General features: G+C 40.0%; 1 protein-coding gene across 3 annotated transcripts in view; it reads right to left on the reverse strand.

Moving 5' to 3' along the window:
- The window catches only part of CTNNA3 (catenin alpha 3), a 409,043-nt gene that overhangs the window by 35,798 nt on the left and 350,653 nt on the right, over positions 1–22,592 (reverse strand). For all 3 annotated transcript variants that reach the window (XM_054382672.1, XM_054382674.1, XM_054382673.1), the window contains 2 exons: positions 11,431–11,523; positions 2,679–2,860 (listed from right to left, as the gene is read on the reverse strand). In XM_054382672.1, the coding sequence (XP_054238647.1) occupies positions 2,679–2,860; positions 11,431–11,523 (275 nt within the window). The remainder of the gene's footprint in view (positions 1–2,678; positions 2,861–11,430; positions 11,524–22,592) is intronic.

A 22,592-nucleotide genomic window follows, 5' to 3' on the forward strand; every position in this document is an offset into this window, starting at 1 on the left:
GCCTGAGGGGTCTGGGGAAGGGGGGTGGGAAGAAGCAGGGGCCCCTCAGTGTGGGGGGCAGGGGGCTTTGTTTTGTTTTTCTGTTAATTGTACATATTTGCAAATGTTGTGAATAGTGTATATTTGTACATATTCATTGCATTTCATCACAGATTGTAGTTTTGCCTGTAAATATGGCTTCATCTGCTTCCAAACTGAGTTAGCCTGGTTATTGTCAGTATGCGTGTGTGGGGGCGAATTCCAGTTCTCCACAGTGTAACACAAATCCAAAAGGCCATGTTACAACTGTCTGAGGCTACTACACACAGTTCTGGCAGGACAGTCAGTAATCTGCAAGTACTGCACAATCCTAAATAACATTTCTGCTGCTCTAGCTAATGCAGTTCTACTGCTCATTTTAACACTAAAATTAATCTGCTTCAGGTAGTATGTTATACCAAATAAATCCTGATGGCTCTGTTTATCAAAGCTTGTTGATAAAATGCACGCAAATATGCACACAACTAATTCTACTTGCTCTAGAAATTTATCTTCAAGAACATCTTTATATAATTAACTGGTAAAAGCTGCTCTTAAGATAGAACCCTAAGGAGTGTTCATCTACTTCGCCCAAAGTAATTTTGTCCAAAGTAACTGTCCTTTCTGATGACTCAGCTGGACAGTATCACTGTTGACAAAACTTTTACAACCATCAATCTGTGTGTGATTTTGTGATTAAATAATTTTAAAGTGAAAGTTGTTCTTGTACGCATTTTTATGATGCAAACGCTGAATTGCTATGGACTCTCAAAAGCATCCCAGATTGCTTTAGGAAATAACGCTGACCTATGAGCAAGGTGGGGGATGAAAATCTTATATGCGTCTGAAGTGAAACGGTAGATGTCATTGCACTTAGTTCAGACTTTTTAGTAATAAAGGTACCTTTATCTTTTGTGATAAACTGAGTTGGTGACCAGAGAGAAGAATGAGTAGGGGAGCTGTGGCATGATTCCCAGATGAGTGAGAAGAGCTGGAAGGAACTGATAGAAATCTGAGGGCTAGGAGAGGCCAGAAAAAGGCAAGCATATTAGTGGATTTGAGGGTGCAATGTAAATGCTCTGTAGGATTTTGGAAGCATCTAGCTGTTTAAAGGGAACTAGGAGGATCATGAGTAACTTTAAAGTTAAAAGGGAGACAAGGGAAGGTAAATCAGAGAGTGAGTTATGGTGATGAGCCTCATGGATAAACCTGAATAAGAACAGAATCCCTCTTCCATCATCATCGTCATTTTGTTCCATGGTCTCATAAATCCCAGTAACTACAGAACTGCCATCCTGACTTCCGACCTTCTTTTTCTCTTGCTTTCCTAATCAAAGACTACAAGGTTCTCCTCATTTCTCCTCATTTCTGAAGTAGAGGTTTCTGGTCTGACACACAGGAAGCTAGCAGAGCCAAGCTGAGATGGTATTTTGTGAAAAACAAACAGACAAACAGAACCAGAAACGGGGCTGCAGATAAAGTCTGCTGACAGAAAGCATGACCAGAGCCAGTGATGCCTTGTCTATCAGCTTCACTAAATGCCTTTGCTGTTGAAGTCATGCAAATACAGGAATGGAATAATTTCACTCTTCTTATTCTTTTTGCTTTATTTACTGTAGCTCCCCTAAAGAAACTAAAACTACAATCCCATTCACCTTCAGCAAAGTAAGCTTCAGGAAACAAACCTCTACCAAACTCTCCATTTCTAGCAGCCAACAATCTTCAGGAACTTTTTATCTTATACACCGACAAACAAGAATCTGGAGTCCACATGCCTCTTACCCGCTGCCTCTGCCTGTCAGGGCCAAAGCTTACTACAAGTCTCCAGTAATCAATATAAGCAGTTTTGCACAAACAGGCCTGATGACTGTGTTCATATCACCAATGAGCAGCTGCTGCTAGCTACCACAAACTTCCGATAGCTTTCTACTCTTGCTCAATTACTTTTCCATCTGTAAGCAAAAAGGTTTCTATGACAATGGTTTATAGGACGGTTCACCACAGCAAGGTTCATCAAGTTTTAGAAAGCTACCACATACAAAGTTTAAAGAAAGGTGGAAAAAATTGTTACATAAATTTACAGTATTCTGGCCTGATGTCTATCAGCAGAGGACATGCTCATGAGTGTTCAGTAGGTTAGAATAGTTTCAAATGAAGTTCTGCAAGTCCCTTCTGACAAGACTGAAAAAAAAAAAAAAAGTCCAAAACACAGGCATCTGCCTCTAGAATCAAATAAGTAATCTAAGCTACAATAAGCTACTTCAGAACAATACTCTTTAAGCCAGTCCTAACTTCTGCTGAGCAATCAGTGATCATCACTGGCCTTCCCTGAAGCCATCCTGAAATACTTCTGTTAAAGATCTGAGGCCTTTATGCCAACATCATTCTCATTACCTTTGGTCTGAAAAATGAGTTATTTCAGTACCAACATTAACTTGGTTTTGGTTAATACATAACTGTTGCAAAACATCTATGAAGAAGCTTACTACATTTACTGAAATTTGGAAGAGAATAATCAAAATCCATTTTCCAATAACGCAGTTCTCAACCACACTCCGAAGTAAAGACTAGGATTTCCACCTCAGTACGTCCTGCCATAGCAGGATGACAACGGCCTCCAACACTTAAAAAGCTTGAAGACTCTTTTTTTGCATACTTACCTTGTGAAGTCAGTCATCTCCATCATAATCACACACATTCTTTTGGCCAAAACTATGATGTCATTGCTGGTATCATCCCATATTTCAATCTCTGCATCAAGCTTACTCTTGACTTTTTTGAAGTCAGCCACTTGCTCAGCTATCTTTTCCTTTTCAGCCTCTGGCAGTTGAGTCATCTTAGCCTGCAATATAAAATAATTTGATTTGCAAAATATCTCTGTCTGAGCATTTTTCTTTTTTAAACAAAATCACTGGATACTATTAAGTATATAGTTCAAACACAGCATGGCCGGAGCCAATTGTTCCAGACCAAGCACTTCTGAGTTTTAAAAACTGTATGCTGGTATTCAGATGGGCCAAATAAATTACCTCAGAGCAATGGGGCAGTGGTATCCATGACACCATTAACACTAACCCAGTCAGGGAAAGAAGAATAATTTTTTCCAAGGAGCCTTTATGAAATGTGATTGATAGTTTTTCCTTTTCCCAGGAATGACGGAGTTTAAGATTTTTTTATATATATATGCAAGGTACAAAATTAAATATTCTTTTAGAGAGGAAACAATAAGTGAAAAAGTTTAGTTGTCTTGCAGCTTTGAGGTATGCTTGCCTGCTCTCCCAAGAAGGTTCTACAATATCATTTTAAGAACTGAGAAAGAATTAATCATTCAAATATGCATCCTACTTCTTTAAAGAAGATAAATAAATAAACGAACTTGTCAGAAATCAGTGAATAAGGTTACCAAAAAAGTATCTTGAATGCCAACAGGAAAATATTCAATAGTCAAATAAAGCCACAGCCAAACTGGACACAGCCATATTTTTGGCTGCAGCTCCAGACAAACATTCTGCTGGCTAAGACTGTTTCAAATGAAGATTTAGTACAGCTGAAAATCTGGTGTGTTCCATGCAGCTTCAGACTGGAATGAGAACACCTATACTGACTACAGGTATTCTTCCTACATTTAAGCATTAGTGAAGTGTTTGACATATGAAGAGGGAAGTATCTTCTCAAAATGAAGTATTGCGAGATAAATATTTACTTTATGTTCTTCTTCATGAGACAGATAATCATCCTGCTCCAGTCAAGAGTCAGATACAGTTCCTGTGACAGAATCAGGCCAGGAAGCAGACAGGGGCTAAGATACTATGTGACCTTATAGCAGCCCTTGTCTTTCATAACATCTTCTTCCACAGGAAGCAAGGAAACCTTTTGGCCTCTTGGGTCATGACGGCTCTTCTGCTATAGTGGGTTTTAGCTAGCTCCTTCTCTGGGAAGTGGTCTACCTCTTGGACTGCAGGCCATGAGTACAGGAACTATTAGCACACTATAATTATGATCCAATTACACAATAAATGTTTTGTGCCTCATTCTTGTTTAAGAAATACTACCTACCATCCATGAAATGAAAAGTTAAGGCAGTGGCTTGAATTACTTATAATTAGCATAAGGGATATGTTAGTAGTATTAGTATAACCTAAATATGCAATATGGGTGGTTTTCAAGCCAAGCCATTTCAGAGGTTTTACTCATGCTGTATGCTGTAATCACTCTGTCACAAGGTTAGTTTTCCCATTTATATGAATTACTGAAAACTACAGGTCTCCCAGTGTATAATTTTAGTCATAGAATCATAGAATGGGTTGGGTTGGAAGGCACATGCAAAGGTCATCTAGTCCAACCTCCCTGAAGTCAGCAGGGACATCCTCCACTAGATCAGGTTGCTCAGAGCCTTGCCAAGCCTGACCTGGGACATCCCCCAGGCCTCAACCACTTCCCTGGGCATCCTGTTGCAGTGTTCCACCACCCTAATGGCAAAGAACTTGTTCCTAACATCCAATCTAAATCTACTCTTCTCTAATTTCAAATCACTGCCCCTAGTCCTATCAGTACAAACCCTTCTAAACAGTCCCTTAAGGACTACTTTTCCTGTTTTGCTAAAACCCCAACAAAACTAAAGTAGGACAGAGCAGGCCAAGACACATTATCCTCATGGCTGCAGGATAAGCTTGCTGGGAAAGGTATGAAACAGAAAAAAAAAAAAAAAGAGTTAGGCTTCAGAGTCAAGAGAATCTAAATACTCCCTTTTATAATTTAATCTTATTTGCTGACTGGTAGGCACATTCTATTTCTTAGCCCCCAACTTTAACACTGAGTTCAAGAGCACAGGCCTAGGTCTGGAAACCATGAGAAAGATGACATTTTAATGAGGGAATTGTGACATACAGCTTCCTGCTATGTGCCAACAATAATGAGTATCAGGTGGAAAGAGACATTATCTACTTGAACAAACAGACAAAGTAAATGACAATTCTGACCTTGATTTTTCTTTCATTTTCCTCATACTGCTTTAAAACCATGCACAGCAACAAAATAAAACATTTGTATACAAAGCCTGTTAAGCACAGATATGATTTTGTATCAAAACAGAAAACATAATGGTAAGTGTGAAATAAAGATCTAAATAGAATCAGTACTATTACACAAGTGCAGGTTTATTTTGTCCACCGGGAGAAAATGTTTTTTTCATTACTTTTAAGACCAAATGGATTTTACTGCAATAGCAGAAAACAGAATTAAAACTAGGTAAGAGTAGAAATTATATTTTTTTTTTCTCTATTACATGGTGGGAGGTGGGAGTGGAGATTATTCTCTTTCCTTAAGTTTCCATCAATTAGTTCTTCAGAAGGCTATTTATCCCTGGTAGCTGGGAACTTCCAACACTGAGATAACTCACATCATTCCATTTGCAACTTAGATTGCTGTTTCTATTCATTTCAGCCCCTTCCAAGTTTCAGTCAATTCACCATCACGCATACTGAAATGTTAAGGTCAGAATCACAGAATCATCTTTGAGATCATCTACTCCAATCTCCCTGCCATGGGAAGGGACACCTCTCAAATAGACTCAGTTGCTCAAGGCCTCATTCAACCTGGCCTTGGAGGACATCCCCAGGGAGGAGGCATTCACAACCTCCCTGGGCAACCTATTCCAGAGTCTCACCAGCCTCATACTGAAGAACTTCCTAAGATCCAGTCTAAACCTGCTCTCCTTCAGCTTCAAACAATTCTCCTTTGTCCTATTGCTAGACACCCTTATGAAAAGTCCCTCTGCAGCCTTCCTGTAGGATTTTTTCCAGGTATTGCAAGGCAGCTCTAACGTCACCCCCAAAGGCTTCTCTTCTCTAGGCTGAACAATCCCAGCTCCCTCAGCCTGTCCTCACAGCAGAGGTGTTCCAGCCCTTGGATCACCTTTGTGGCCCTCCTCTGGACTTGCTCCAGCAGCTCTGAGTCCTTCTTATGATGGGGACACGAGAACTGGATGCGGTATTTGAGGTGGAGTCTCACAAGAGAAAATGGGCAGAATCACCTCTTTTGACCTGCTGGCTGCACTCCTCTTGATGCAGCCCAGGATACAATTTGCCTTCTGAGCTCCATGAGTGCACATATTTACCTAGCTATACTCTTAAAGAAATTGACTTTCATATAAACTTAGCCTAAAACACATTTTTCCTTTCCTACACCCCTACAACAAATGACTGGCCAGTCACACACCACTAGAATTTTTACTGTTTAAAGGAAGACAGGAAAGAAAGAAAAGTAACAGAAAGAAGCACAGTACATTCAAGTAACTGTTTGTGTTATTGGAAACTCCTGTCTGAGACAGAGGCAAGCCAGATATCCTTTAAAAAGGGTAGAATCTCGCTTTGAAAATTATATAACACTTCTGCAACCTCTAGGTTGCAGTCTCATGTAACTATAACAAAGAAGAAAAGTATTTTTTTCTCAAATTTTGCACAGTACAAGGAAAACAAACCCCTCTCTCTCCTGATGAAGTACATGAGAACTTTCCAGAGCTTTTACAATTAAGAATACAGAATAACATGTTCTTTACATACTGCAGTTAGAAGGTAATGGCATAGTTCCATAAATCTTTGCCTTAGAGAGATAAGTTTTCATTCCACCACACAGTCAGCAACCACCTGAAGCCATTTCACCTATGTTCTTGCTTCCCTGCAGCAGAGTCAGCTGAACATTTGATGGAAGTGAAAAGAACCCTTTGAATCAGTAAAAGGACAGTAATATCTTTTGACCGAACTGCTCTAAAGCAGTTCCAATTCAAACCTTTAATTGTTTTTTCTTGAACAAACTCTGTAGTTCACTGTGATCAAATACATCTACATGAGCTGAGTCTACTTAATCATCGAGGTGAGCATTAGATAGGCACTTACTAAGACTTAAAAACACTATGCAGATTGTGTCTTGAATGTCAGTACAGAAATACAATCCTTGAATGCAGCATAGAGTCAAAAGTGATCCAGTCAAAAAGAGTAAAATTGGTCCACTACCTTTTCCAAAACATCCTGCTTATTTATAATGAGTGAGTAGTTCTTCAAGTTTGGATAGAGACATGAAAAAGAGAGTGGTGGATATTCACCAGCTTTTGGCAAAGCGAATACAGAGGATGTTCCATGGAGATGGACTGTGTAGGAGTGTGGCCCTAACAGCTGCAAGAAGTTCAATTAATTTTGTAAGTTTACTATCTTCTGTTGCCCGTTGTCTTCTCCCAATTTTAAGAATTGTAGCAATCCTGCTGAAGCCCAACATTCTTTGAACAAGTTCAGAGTGCCTCATCTGTGCTGCCGTATCAGTTCCTGTCTATTTTTAGATACAATATAATTGGATAAAGAGAAAAAGCAATACGGACATAAAAGAACAAACTGGGGTTTGCCATTTTAGCATCGGCCTTCACTAAAAGGGTTGACTTAGATGAAACAATTGTGATATATTAATCTATTTTCTCTTTGTCCCAGGAGAACAGGCCTATAGATGAAGACAAAAATATGTCCTAAATCTAGGCTTTACTAGGATTTTGTCACTGGTTCTCACGTCACAATTTAGGAAAATATCATCTAGACGTAACCATCATTGGGCGGATGAGATAACGTCTTTGAGAACTGCTAACAGAATACTTATTAAGAACACATGCCAAACCAGAGGGATCCATCACAAGAAATTCTGAAGGGACCTGCTCTCAATCTGCCATTATTCAGCGTTTTTACTAATGGTTAAAGAACCAAAAGTACACATCACAAATTTGCAGCGTAAGATACCTGGTTTACAATTCAATGAGATCTTGAGAACCCTGCAAACTGAAACAGTAACAGGATGTATTTCAGGGGAGACAAGTACAAGGTCTGACACCTAAAAAAAATCACCATGTGCACATGGAACTGAGAAAAAACTAGTTATCAGTGGTTCTGTGGGTGGAGATCTGTAGCTGATGAAAATTTTGTACTCTTGGCAAAAAGGCAGACCTTATATAAAAGTCATTCTGAAGTGAGCTATAGAAGAAAATAGTGTAGAGCTTACAATGGCTGGCATAATGCATTTAGCAATATGAAGAGGGTGGTGAACAGGTTCCCCATAGTGGTTGTGGATGCCTCCTCCCTGGGAGTGTTCAAGGCCAGGCTGGATGAGTCCTTGAGCAGCTGAGTCTAGTTGAGAGGCATCCCTGCCCATGGTTGGGGGAGGTTGGAGAAGATGATCTCTGAGGTCCCTTCCAACCTAAGCCATTCTATGATTTTATGAACAGTCTGGACTCAAAATTCAAGTTGTTAACCAGCTGAAGAGCATCCATTAAAAATAAAAAGGAAACCGAAAGACATACTATGAAACCATTATCTTAAAGGATTAAAATAAGGCTGAGTTATCTAATCTAGAGTTTAGAAAACTGAACACAGAATAAGAATCTACACATACAGAAAGATCAGATGCTCTGTGCCCACTGACAATAACAGCAGTACTAACGTGCCTCATTGCAACATATGAGGTATAAATAAAAAACCCTTTCTAATAAACAATCAATACCAGTCCTGAGCTAAACAAAGACAGCAATGCAATTGCTCTTATAACTATTAATTCTGCCTTGAAACAAATGGCTGCATTATCCTTTTTCTTGGGATTCTTTCTAGTCCTGCTTTGTAATACTAGTCTGCTGCTACAACCTTGAGTTCTCTGTTAGCTTCATCTCTTCCCTTTACTGAAACTGTGAACTGGGGTAAGTTAAAAATTAGCAAGGAAATTAAATGCATTTGATAGATCATGACTCCTGACAGAGAACATTTGCTATGTGCTAAATGTCAAGATTACTATTCATAGAACCTGTTCAAAATTAAAATAGTTGTTTGCATTATTCATAGAATCACAGAATTCTAGAATGGCTTAGGTTGGAAGAGGCCTTAGAGATCATCCACTACAACCTCCCCACCATGTGCAGGGACACCTCTCAACTAGATCTGAGAGCTCAAGGCTTCACCCAGCCTGGTTTTGAACATGCCCACCATCAGGATTTCAAGCTTGCGTGTGGCTTTGATAAAAATTAAACTTATAAACTAGTTTAAAACTGGCTTTTTTATTAATAAAATAGCACATGCTTCCTATTAATGTATGCCAGCACACATATTAATGTAGGAACTTGGATGTAAAATATTTGTTACTTCAACAAGAACAGACAGGTAATTCAACAGCAAATTAACTTCCCTTGTAATTATGTTTTTATGTAAGTATCAATAGCTGTTCATGGTGTTTGCTTTCTTCTTAGAGAGATTATTTACTAGTTTCTTTCAAAAAACACTCTCTTTAAGAAAGTACTCTTGGGTTATCTGAGGGGTTGAAGACCTGCATAGAATCACAGAAAGGCTGAGGTTGGTAGGGACCTTAGGGATCATCTATTCCAACCTCCCTGCCATGGGAAGGAACACCTCTCAAATAGACTCAGTTGCTCAAGGCCTTATTCAACCTGGCCTTGGAGGACATCCCCAGGGAGGAGGCATTCACAACCTCCCTGGGCAACCTATTCCAGAGTCTCACCAGCCTCATACTGAAGAACTTCCTAAGATCCAGTCTAAACCTGCTCTCCTTCAGCTTCAAACAATTCTCCTTTGTCCTATTGCTAGACACCCTTATGAAAAGTCCCTCTGCAGCCTTCCTGTAGGATTTTTTCCAGGTATTGCAAGGCAGCTCTAACGTCACCCCCAAAGGCTTCTCTTCTCTAGGCTGAACAATCCCAGCTCCCTCAGCCTGTCCTCACAGCAGAGGTGTTCCAGCCCTTGGATCATCTTTGTGGCCCTCCTCTGGACTTGCTCCAGCAGCTCTGAGTCCTTCTTATGATGGGGACACCAGGACTGGATGCAGTATTCAAGGTCTGGTCTCACAAGAGCGGAGTACAAGGGCAGAATCACCTCTTTTGACCATCTGGCCACACTCCTCTCAATGCAGTTTTGCTGAAACACTACTTAAAATGGCAACGTAAATAAGAATAATATTTGCTAAATACATCAGTTTATGCTAGGAAACATTTTGCTATCTCAAAAACATTTTCAGGCTCTTAAAAATGTTTGAAAAAAATAGTAATGTAGCGAAGTCTTTACATTAAATGATGATAGAACAGGAAAACCACATACAGAAATTCCAAAACCACAGAAATTGTCAGATACTGTGTTAAGTTTTTTATACTTCTTCATGAATTTCCTTGTTAAACAATCACTGTAGAATAGGTTCACACATGCAGGAGAAGTCTGTAACTCACATGCTGCAATGGCTATGACTCCAGACAGAACCCTTTCTCTTTTGTGCATGTGAGCTTCCTTGTGTGAATAATTTTTATCCTTAATACACGCTTCAGGCTTCAGTAAGACTCAGAGAGAATTCCTCAGTAACCTAGCTTCTATTAGATCAAGCCACATACATGAAACTGCAACCTGTTGGAATTTCACACAGCAAGTATAGAATTTTTCTGCCTAATTTACACGTTCACCACGTATTCACAACTTAACTGCACTTTTTCAGGTCATACACAGCAGTTTTATGCCCTCTGCACATTTTTAGAAATCTATTAATAGCTGAACAACGTTTTAATGATTCACTGCAGGACTTTCATTTTTCCCCTCATCAAATACAACAAATACGTGTGTAGAGTCTTGCATCTGGGAAAGAACAACCCCATGGACCAGTATAGCTTGGTAGCTGATCTGTTGGAGCGCAGCATTGGGGACCTGGGGGTCCTGATGGACAACAGAATGGCCAGGAGCCAGCAAGGTGCCCCTGTGGCCAAGAAGGCCAATGATGGTATCCTGAGATGGATTAGAAGGGGTGTGGTTAGTAGGTCAAAGGAGGTTCTCCTTTCCCTTTACTCTGTCCTGGTCAGGGTACATCTTGAATATGGTATCCAGTTCTGGACCCCTCAGCTCAAGAAGGACCTCAGGGAACTGCTTGAAAGAATCCAGCACAGAGCCACAAAAATGCTGAAGGCAGTGGAACATCTCCCTTAAGAAGAAAGGCTGAGGCAGCTGGGTCTCTTTAGCTTAGAGAAGAGGAGACTGAGGGGTGACCATCACGTTTAGAAATGGCAAGTGGTGTGAGGACAGACCCAGGCTCTTGTCAGTGATGTCTAATGATAGGACAAGGGGCAATGGGTGCAAGCTGGAGTACAGGAGGTTCCATGTGAACAAAAGGAAAAACCTTTTCACTGTGAGGGTGCTGGAGCGCTGGACCACTGGAGCAGGCTGCCCAGAGAGGTTATGGAGTCTCCTTTACTGGAGACATTCAAAACTCCTGTGTGTCCTGCTCTAGGTGATCCTGCTCTGGCAGGCGATTTAGACTGGCTGATCTTTTGAGGTCCCTTCCAACCCCTAACATTCTGTGAGTCTGTGTGAAAGTGCTTTTTAAATAAATTGGGATAAGACATACCCTGTCAGTTTTCCCTTCAGTCTGAATACTTGTGCGACTACGTGCATCATGGTCTTCTTCAAGGTCAGATACATCTTCTAGCTCCTCAGGTGTCTGGGAGAAAAAATAGTTAGAAATGGGTTATTCTCTTTTATGGTTAGCAAGTTTGCTATTATTGTCAAACATATATTGTAACTTGGTCTTAATGTCTGACAAAACCAGTCCTGCTCCAGCAGTGCACAGGTTAATAAATGCTACCCAAATCAAATTTCTATGAAATAGCACTGTAAGAAACGAAGAACACAAAGCTGATGTGCAGGCCAGCAGAAAAATAATGTGGGTGGTGAAAAATACACCTCGAATTCCTCAAGAAAATGAGTAAGAAATCATTTTCTGGGGGCAAAGATGAGCATAATGCTACACTAGTAAAGCAGGGAAAAGGAACACTTTATTTTCAGGCAAAGACTAACAGTGTAATGAAGTTTCTCAGCATTATTCCTGTTAGATATAGTAAGAATTCCATGGTAGCCATGACCTGTTACCATGCATAAGTTGTTTAAAAACCTCCAGTGTGCAAGGAAAATCAGCACACTGTCAAAAGCAACTGTCACAAACTCACTCTAATTTAAACACTTACAGACGCTTACAGACATTAGAGAACCAGTAACAGAAAAGGTATTATAAGAGAGTAACTGAAGCTTCTCAGGATGACACTGACCAGGGACCTTAGGCAGGTTAGGCAGGTAACAGCCTTAATTCAGTGAGAAGCTTAAGGAAAAAAGAAATCACTTTCTTTTCAAAGCTGCACAACACTTGCTCACTACACACATAAATACACTGCAGTTCTTAGCTTTTTCTAAACATAAGTTACAACTTTTTATCCACAGTGGTCAGGGTGTTGGATTCACGGTAGCAGGACACCATGGTAGCAGGGCACATTTTCTCCTGGATGAAGACACTGTTGGAAGCATCTTACAATCTCAGCTTTGCAATTCAGGGTTTAGTTATTTTCTGAAGCATGGAATACAAGAGGCTATGTTCCAGGGCAGAATGGCTAATGATTTTGAGACAGCCACATTATTCGTAAGGTCACATCAGTAAGAGTATTGTCTTACCGAGAAGTACCAGCATCACTCACAAGAAATCCTGTATATTTACAAAAAAAAAAAAAAAAAAAAAAAAAAGATTGCTCTAGAAGGCATTGAGAGAATTTTATAGAATTGTATTGATATTGCTTTTCTGTAAAGCTAACTACACAAATATTCCCATCCTAAATATAGAAACCTTAGAGATCAAACAGGACAAGAAGATTACACTAGTAGAAGACATTTTTAAATGACAGTCTCAGATAAGCTTTCCACAGATAAAACCACCCATTTATTAATTGGATACAGAAGTTTTAAAACTGCAAGTTGTAGAACAGAGATCTTTTTCTAGCTGTACTAGTATGGGGATTCTCACTCTTTACTCATATGCAGAATATTGGATCAGAGTCTAAGTAGACATAGGCTCATCTCAGAGCCTTTCTTGGCCCAAATGTTGTCAGAATACTTTTTTGTTTGTTTTTGGTTTGTTTGTTTTGTTTTTTAAATAATGTATATGCCCTAATCAGGTTGGTAAAATTTATTTGTGGCTAGGATGGTAAGCTTCTCCTACAAAGCCTATTTTCCTATCCAGAAGAGTGCATGCTTACTGAGCTCTTCCTAAGTCATAGAAGCATAGAATCATAGAATTGTTTTGGTTGGAACAGACCTCTAAGGTCACAGAGTCCAACCATTGACCCAACACTACCATGGTCATTAAACCATGTCCCAGAGTGCCATGTCCACACTTTTCTTCAACACCTCCATGAATGGTGACTTCACCACCTCCCTGGGCAGCCTGTTCCAAGCCTGACCACTCTCACAGCAAAGAAATTTTTCCTAATCTCCAACCTAAACCTCCCCTGGCACAATTACAGGCCATTTCCTCTCATCCTGTTACTTGATAGTAGGAAGAAGAGACCAACCCCCACCTTGCTCCAAGTTCCTTCCAGGGAGTTGTAGAGAGCAATGATGTCTCCCCTCAACCTCCTCCAGACTAAACAACCTCAGTTCCTTCAGCTTCTCATCTGTATCAGCCAGGTTTTGAATTACTGGTGCTACAGAATTCAGGTAAAATCCCTGTCCAGACTAAGGACAAAATTTCCGGCAGAAAGAAGTTCCTGATTTATCAAACTGTAAGTCATAAACCATAAACAGTAATTTTCAGACACAAACTATAAAAATCGGACAGAATAAAAACAAAACCAAAAAGCCCCACCCCACTACAATAATGAGAATGACAGAAGTAGTTACTTCATTGTTTTCTTACTCCTTCTGTGTAATTCAATGCAGTATTTGTCACTTTTCATATTGCATTCATGACCCACTATTTATTAAATACCTGAGATATACATACATCTGCTTATATGAGCATTCCATGTATGAACACATGGATATTCCATATCGGGAAAGCCGAACATAATGCAGCTCTGTCCTGGTTTTGAATTCTCCACTCATTTTGAATGCTGCTTAAGAAAGTGCAGATGCATTTTTTAATTGGTTTGGGCAGCCCTGGCTTGTAACAGAAAATGGGGGACTACCAGAAGTTCTTCACAGGAAGAACAGCAGCAAGAGGGATGGATTAAGAGGAATGGGAGGAATCTGAAGTATTGTTTGAATATTTAGGGCTCTGATATAAACTGTACATTACCTCTGACATAAAATGGAGTCTCAGCAACTCCAAGTGAAACAGGAGGAAGAGGATTGGGGATATGTAGGCAGTGACAGGATGAACACAAGACACAAATGGCAGATTCATTATTAAGACATGGAATGTGGAATTTCCAGTAAATGTAACAAAGAGGTTGAGGTAAAATGAAGTTCTATGGAAGACTCTAGCCAGCAAACACATGTGAACTCCTGCATGAAGTACAGTGATATAAAGAGCTGGGACAGAAATAACAGGAAAAAAAATGTAAAAAAGTTTCCAGCAGTCTCAGGAGTAGGACTATTGAACAGACTGCTTCAGTGGTGCTGTTATGAGGTGAAGCCTGAGCAGGGTTATGTAATAGGTGGCTGCAAGAGCAATGGTATGAGATGAGACAGGCCTCCTGGGCCAGGATTTTGTGAAAAGCCTTTGTTGACCACAACAAAAATGCATTCAGCTACATCCTTACACATTTAGGACTACAATGACATTGCTGCTGCTGACATGTTGCACAAGCAGTGTGCACTCCTTCCCACATTTCAGTGCTTGCAATAAAGCTGCATTCTTGATGGGTTTGCTACTAAAGGCTTAAGCTGAGGACCTGAAATCATACTCACAGCCAACTCTAGTATTGATGATTTCTACACTTTCCTGGTATTCCACTAGAAGCCGCAACAGCAAGTTATGACTATTGTACAAGGGTGATTTAAGGCTATAAAATACCTTTTCAGTTATGAAATGAAAAACACTTCCTAATGACAAACCTTCTAATTTGCTTGATTTTTCAAGAAAATAATTAATAAAATCAGGGCCTGGCCTTAGTCTTTAAATTTCTGCCAGTCTTTTAAAGTGGTTGCAGGTGTGCTCTTTGGCTTATCTGCATTTGAATACAACCTTTGTAGACTACTGTGTTTTACAAGGCTGCACAGCATTTTCTCTGACAAAGTTTTTTATTTAATTCTGCTCAAAACTGATTACCCAAACAACTCATTTTGTACAATCATTCATTTTTAAAGGTCACATACACTCATGAAACCATCAATCCTGCAAATAAAGGGTCTCATCTCTTAAAAAATAATGCTGAGTCTAAAATCTCCAGATATACGATGTAAATAGACAAAGAGGCATCACCATGTGAAAGGAGGAAGCTCTCTCTCCTTATCTAACGTTCAGTTAAATGCTGACCTTTAAACTGTCATTACATGCTCTTACGGTTTATCTTCTCTTGCTTTTCACATCCCCTATCAGTCATTCTTTTTCCAAATGAATACTAAAATGCAGTGCAGAGTAACACCTTAACAGGACCTATGTTGATGAGTGATGCCTTTATTATACCAGTACAAATACAGTTATTTGTGATATGCAAATACATGGGAAGCAACATAAATGCTTGTTTGTGCTGTAGGAGGATCAGAATTTGTCTATTATGTTCTTCACTGAGAATAAAATGGGTTTAAAGAGACGATCTGTTCTACTCTGGACACAAATGCCTGTCTTTTGCAAATTTCATTGTGTCAAGCAGCATGTCATTCAGTGTAACAGACTATGGTAAATGTGCCACAAATAGGCCCTCTGCAAATATTTAGCTGGTATCTGATATTTTTGTGTACTAGTCACAATACCACCGTGATCCCACACTTAATTCTGCCAGATGACAGGTTGCCAGGGATTTGATGTAGTCAAGGGAGTACAAGAAACTGCAAGTGTTATTTATTTTTTCCTGACTAATTTGGTAAGAACCTCACATAATTGTTGCTATCTATTCACTGAAAGCACTTCTTAGGTTTTTCCTAAGCGCAATTATTTTAAGTGTTATTTTGAAAACAGTAAAACTCCACATCGTAAAGGACAGATTAAAATCCTCTGTTCTTAATTTGTTAATATTGTGACGTCTCAATGCCATGGCAAATACCATCCTCTCTATTTATCATTAATAAATTATGATATGTCTGATCCTGAAAATCTAGTCTTGGCATTTCCCTTTAAGTGACATCTTTTGCATACCACATTATTTGGGAAGAGTATAAAGTTAACAAATTAGATTAAAACTCTGTCTTTGATAGCAGTATTGCCACCAACTCTAGGAAGAAATTTGTGTCCCAGGTTAGACCTATCCTTGATGGGGGCTGAAAAGAGCCCAGTCCCCAGGTGGACAAAAGAAACCTGATCTAGGTGGGCAGAGAGATTTGGATTTCCCCCCTCCTAAGAGGAGGGGTCTGCTGGGTCAGAGGTCTATTTCACTCCCCCTTCCTGTCCAGCATGCCTGTTTAAGGAGTGACCTTTTTTAGCTCCTTCTCTTTTCCCTGCCTCACCTGCTCAAGAGAGGTCATCTGCTGCTTCCTGCATTGACCACGTGGCCAGGCCTTTTGTACTCCCATGCTGCATCCACACTTTCTAAAGAACTGCATCAAGGGAATCCAATGCCAGCTGGGCCTGGTTTTGTATATTTTTCTATTTACCCATTTCCTTATAGCTTTGTAACCTTTCCTGTTACTGATATACATATTTTTTTTTTTTAAATTACCCTTTTACTTCCAAACCAATTCCAGACTGTTTTCTCTTGTGATTTTACCTCTCCTCTCTCTTGCCTCATTTGCTTTACCTTACCAGTAAAAGGGAGAGGGGGAGGAATCTAAGTCTCTTTCCATTTGGGCTTCTTGGACTCTGGGTGAAGCTCAAACCATTACAATTTGTCATCAAGTAACAATAAAATAATTATCTTTCCATAGCCTGCACACATTACAGATAGTTTATTTCAAATGTAGGACTTGTTAGTAAGAGAGAAAATTTGGTACTTTTTTTTTTTAATATTTAAAATGTAATTTCAGGTAAGATTTGAGTCTTAGAATCCTAGAATGGCTTAGATTGGATGGGACCTTAGAGATCATCTATTCCAACCTCCCTGCCATGGGCAGGGACTCCTCTCAACTAGACTCTGCTGCTCAAGGCCTCATCCAAGCTGCCCTTGAATACCTCCAGGGTGAAAGCATCCAGAACTTTCCTGGGCAACCTGTTCCAGAGTCTTGCCACCCTTGTACTGAAGAACTTCTTCCTAAAATCCCATCTAAACCTACTCTCATTCGGCATCAACCCATCCCTTGACCTGCTGCTATACACCCTTATGAAAACTCCCTCTGCAGCCTTCCTGTAGGGTCCCTTCAGGTATTGCAAGGCAACTCTAAGGTACCCCCCACAAAGCCTTCTCTTCCCTAGGCTGAACAACCCCAGCTCCCTCAGCCTATCCTCATAGCAGAGGTGTTCCAGCCTTTGGATCATCTTTGTGGCCCTCCTCTGGACTTGTTCCAGCAGCTCTGTGTCCTCCTTATGATGGGGACACCAGGACTGGATGCAGTATTCAAGGTGGAGTCTTCTCATAGCAGAATCACTTCTCTTGACCTGTTGGCCATATTCCTCTTAATGCAGGCCTAGGATACAATTTGCCTTCTGGGCAGCATGAGAGGACTGCCAACTCATGTTGAGCTTCTCATCAATCAATCCACCCAAGTCTCTTAAACTTCAGTGAAAACCTGACACTTTAATAAGTGTGGAGAATAAATGATGACCTTTAACACTGAAAGACAAAAAACATTTCAATATAAGAAATATTATGTTAAGCTATTAAAAACAGTAAATGCCAGGAATTTTCAGTATTGGGCAAAAGTTAGCTTATGAATACTGGATGCTAGAAGGCTTTGTTTGCTCATTTAACAATAGCACAACTTGTAACATCCTGTTTCAGGCAAAGAGGCCTGACAAAAAAAGAAGGCCTGACAGAAAAAAAAGATTAATCACCATTAGAATCAACTAGACAGATCAATAGCCTGACTCCATATGATAATTCCTGTGTTTTCAGTTCTTACTGAGCATACATTAGGGTAATTGTCTTCTCAATTAATGGCCCAGAAGATAGGAAGGTTGTGAGTAGAGGGGTGTAATTGAAAAGTTTAAAGTGAAATTTCTGAGAACTGCCTTCTGAAAATCCTTTTAAAGTAAAAACTGTGAAGTTGTTGCAGCTGATTAAATTAGGCACATAGAGTTTTAGCACCAATTTACTACCCTAAGTTACACCTCTTTTGCTGGAAATCTGTATTTCAGCCCTATTTTCATTCCTTCCTTTCAAGAGGTTTTGCTGTACATCTTGAAGCACTGGTGGTAATTGGTAGGTATGTAGCTCCTATAGAATGCCTTCAATGATTTAAAGAGTTCTCATCCTGAAAATGCTGACCTAGTTATGCTGTGTAAAAGCACTGAATGTGCATTTAAATCTAAAAATTTGGGGAACCTTGAAAGTTGCCTGAAAATCACAAGTAGTAATGGTATGGAACCATAAGGGTCAAAGGGTACAAGAAAGGTAAGATTTATAGACAAGGGGCAATGGGTACAAGCTGGAGCATAGGAGGTTCCACATGAACGGAAGGAAAAGCTTCTTCACTGTGAGGGTGACAGAACACTGGAGCAGGCTGGCCAGAGAGGTTGTGAAGTCTCCTCTGGAGACTTTCAAAACTCACCTGGATGCATTCCTGCGTGTTCTGCCCTGTAGGAATGGACTTACTGGAATCTTATGTAATTCACCATGGATAAATGTGAAGTCTGACAGTTGGGAAGGGAGAACCACTTGCTACAAACAAAGTAAGCTGAGGCTGCCTGGCTTGGGGGCAGATCAGCTTAAAAGGACCTGAGTGTCTCAGACCACATCAAGCTGGGCATGAGCCACCAGTCTGTCCTGGCAGCAAGAAATGCCAACAGCACCCTTGACTTTATGAACCACAGCAGAGTAAGCTTTTTGAGGGAAACAACTATCTGCCTTTACCTGACTTATTAGACAGTATCTAGAATGCCACACCTAGTTTTAGCCCACACACAATACAACACTTGATTAACTGCATCATTGTCAGCAGAAGACCATCCAGAAAGCTGGTTGCTGGAACACTTGTGTTACAAAGAGGCACTGAGGGAAATACACTTCTTCTGCCTAGAGAAGAGGTGGCTTCGAGTCATCTAACAGCAGCCCTCCAAATGCTGTGAGGAGATTGTAGAGAAAATGGTTGGACTCCACCCAGACATGCATGGTGGGAGAATGAAAGGTAACAAAGAACAAAAAAGCTCAGTCTGGCCATAAGGAAAGCCTTTTTCCCCATGAGGACAATGCAGCCTTGTAGCAGGCTACCCAGGCTGGCTCTGTAGTGTCCATTCTGAGAGGTTTCCAAGGCACAGCTGGTTAACACCCTGTGAATGGGACTGAGGAGTCCCTTGGAAGGCAGGAACACCTCCAAAGGAGAGATGATAATTACACTGAAGTTCTGCTTAGCTAGATCCAGTCACAGGTTCCAGGCATTTTCAACAAAAGCCTTTGTTACCTTTCTGTTTTTTTATTTTATGCTTTTTTTTGTGTTTGGTGCTTTTTCTCACATTTAGTTTGGATTTTAATATCACCTAGTGGTGTCCTTTTCACAGTGCTTCTTCCTTGTGATAAGGAGTACTGAGGTATGGTAAGATAAATTCACATCAGTGAACAAGAGATTTTAAATTATGCTGAGATACATCCTGCCTTCCTGCAGAAACTTTCTCCATTTTTTGCAGTGAAGGAGAATATATACCAAAGCCTCGTTCCCAAAACAATCGTTTCAAGGTAGACTGTCCTATGAAATGCAGATAAGAAAACTGAAAAAAGGTAAAAAGGTGCATGACTGTTTTAAAAAGACATTTCAACACTCAGAGAAGGCAAGAAACAAACTAGAAAATTCAGAATTCCGTAAGGAATGTACACTTAACAGATGAATAAAGCCTGAGCAACAGCATCTCCTGCTTCAAAGATTTTTCATGAATGTTCCAAATCTACCTGGTTTTGTTAAATGAATCATGCTAAATGACCATACTAAGAAATTAAGGAAAAAAAAATCCCATGGCTAGCTGAGTATTTCCCTTAACAAAAGATTACCAATTCCAACTGGAGTAGATGAATTTATTACCTACAATCTCAAGATTTCCTCAGGTCTCAATCAACCCTCTTTACTGTCTGACCTGCAAGTAAAATACATCACCTTTGTAAAAAGTACACAGAATAAGCCTGTCAATCAAAAACATGTGTATGAGATTGTGAAAATACACAATCTAATGCACAGCCCACTTCTGAATGCACAGGTAGCACTACTCTTACCCTTCCCACACATTCCCACCCATGACTTGTCGACATCTGAACTTCTCTGTTGCAGCAGATGTTCCTCCCAGGCACTAAGAGAGTGAAAACAGAACCACTCTAGCCATGAATACTTTATCCACTATGCTCCCTCCTGCTTTTAATTATCAAGACACTTCTGACACCCAGAATATGCATCCACCCACGTTTAGTTACCCAGTAACCAGTAAGTGTTCAAATGAGTGATCACTGCCAGCTGGTGTGGAACTAAATAACCCATTAAGCACATCATTGTGCAAAGCAGCTGTCATGTCACAAATTGCTAATCTGATTCTGCTTTAAGAGGCTAATAGCCTTTATTACTGAGCAGGCTTCCCAAGTGAAGTGAAATTAAACACCATTATTCCTCCATTCCTAAGAGTGTTCTTAAGAACACTCAGCTCCTGTTTCTGAAAAAAAAATATTACCTGATTTTGTTACAATTCTTATAGATGCTAAAGAGAATAATACAGAAGTTTTTTAGTTATACATACACTGTTCTTACTGATGCATATAACAGTCCATGGAAAAATCTTGGGCTTGTATCTGAGACGGTTTCTTTCATTTGGGAAAGTTTCATGGCAAAATTATGGGAAACAAGGCAACAACAAATCTAGATTTGGTTTCAAATCTCCTGCAGAGTCTAACATGGCATGAATCACAGAATAGCTTTAAGATCATCCACTCCAACCTCTGCCATGGCAAGGGACAACTCTCAACTAGACTCGGCTGCTCAAGGCTTCATTCAACCTGGCCTTCAACACCCTCAGGGACGAGACACCCACAACCTCCCTGGGCAGCCTATTCCATAGTCTCACCACCCTTGTACTGAAGAACTTCTTCCTGAGATCCAGACTAAGCCTACACTCCCTCAGCTTCAAACCATTCCTTGTTTTCCTGTTATTAGACACCTGTATGAAAACTCCCTCTGCCTCCTTCCTGTAGGATTCCTTCAGGTATTGCAAGGCAGCTCTAAGGTACCCCCCCAAAGCCTTCTCTAGGCTGAACAACCCCAGCTCCCTCAGCCTGTCCTCACAGCAGATGTGTTTCAGCCCTTGGATCATCTTTGTGGCCCTCCTCTGGACTTGCTCCAGCAGCTCTGTGTCCTTCTTATGATGGGGACACCAGAACTGGATGCAGTGTTTGAGGTGGGACCTTCCCAGAGCAGAGCAAAGGGGCGGAATTAGCTCTCTTGACCTGCTGGCCTCACTCATCTTGATGCAGCTTAATCCCCTCTAACACATCAAATGAGAATTTATTCTCAAAACATGTATTTTTTACATCTTCTGCTGGCCAGTAAAATAAAAGGGGAGCCTTCCAACATAGATAAAATGACAAAGATAGATGATTCTTAATTTATCAAAACCTGACTTAGGAAATTCTGTTTTTTCCAAATGCCTGAACTAAGTCTTTCCCCATGTAGTCAGCGCTTACTCTCTGCATTCATCAGGAGAATGAAACACAGATTTTCTCTTTTGTTGTGCAACAACATTTTAAATAATTGGAAATGGCTACCCTACATTTCCCTTCCCTCTCCCCTCCTGTTGCTCTGTACACTGGGCTAATTACCTCATTTAGTTTTTTTCTTTCATTCCTCACATTTTCTAACACTCTAATTATTCTAGCTGCAATAAATCAGAGCATGTTTGCTTTAACAACTAGGGACTTTTGGAAGTGCTCACTGCTCATCTTGGGATTATAAAGCCCCACTTCCCTTATTTTTAACTAAAGTACAAAAAAAGCAAAATAACTACAGCCAATTTTAACTCAGAAAAATCTTGCCTGTCTTCATGGGGTGGAACTAATGTTTCAGAGATTTCCAGGAATATCTGACTTGAACAGTAAGTGAAAAGTAAGAACTAATGAATCTAAATATAAATTAACCATAACTATCAAATTCCATCAGTAAATCTGCAATACTTTTCTCATATGGGAATGGATTTTAAAAAGAAGAAGAAGAAAAAAAAAAAGGTATTGCTTACTAGACCAGAATGGAATACGAAGACTTTTTTCATTACAAGAAAAAAACAAACAAATCAAACCCCCCAAAACAAACAAGCAAGCAGAAAACCAAACACAAAACTCTGATAAATACTACTTAGAAGACTATTAATGAAATTCCTTTGGTTTGTCATTGGGGGCTGCCTACTTACAATCGTAGTTTTTGTATAAACTGCTCAGGCACATGAATAATTTCAGAAAGATCCTTTCACAGTCGGTTAAGTACTAGAACTAGATTAGGTTTCAAGTCTCCTGAAGATTCTAACTTGGCAATGAT

The sequence above is a fragment of the Indicator indicator genome, chromosome 7 (assembly GCF_027791375.1).
Source record: "Indicator indicator isolate 239-I01 chromosome 7, UM_Iind_1.1, whole genome shotgun sequence".
Lineage (NCBI taxonomy): Eukaryota > Metazoa > Chordata > Aves > Piciformes > Indicatoridae > Indicator > Indicator indicator.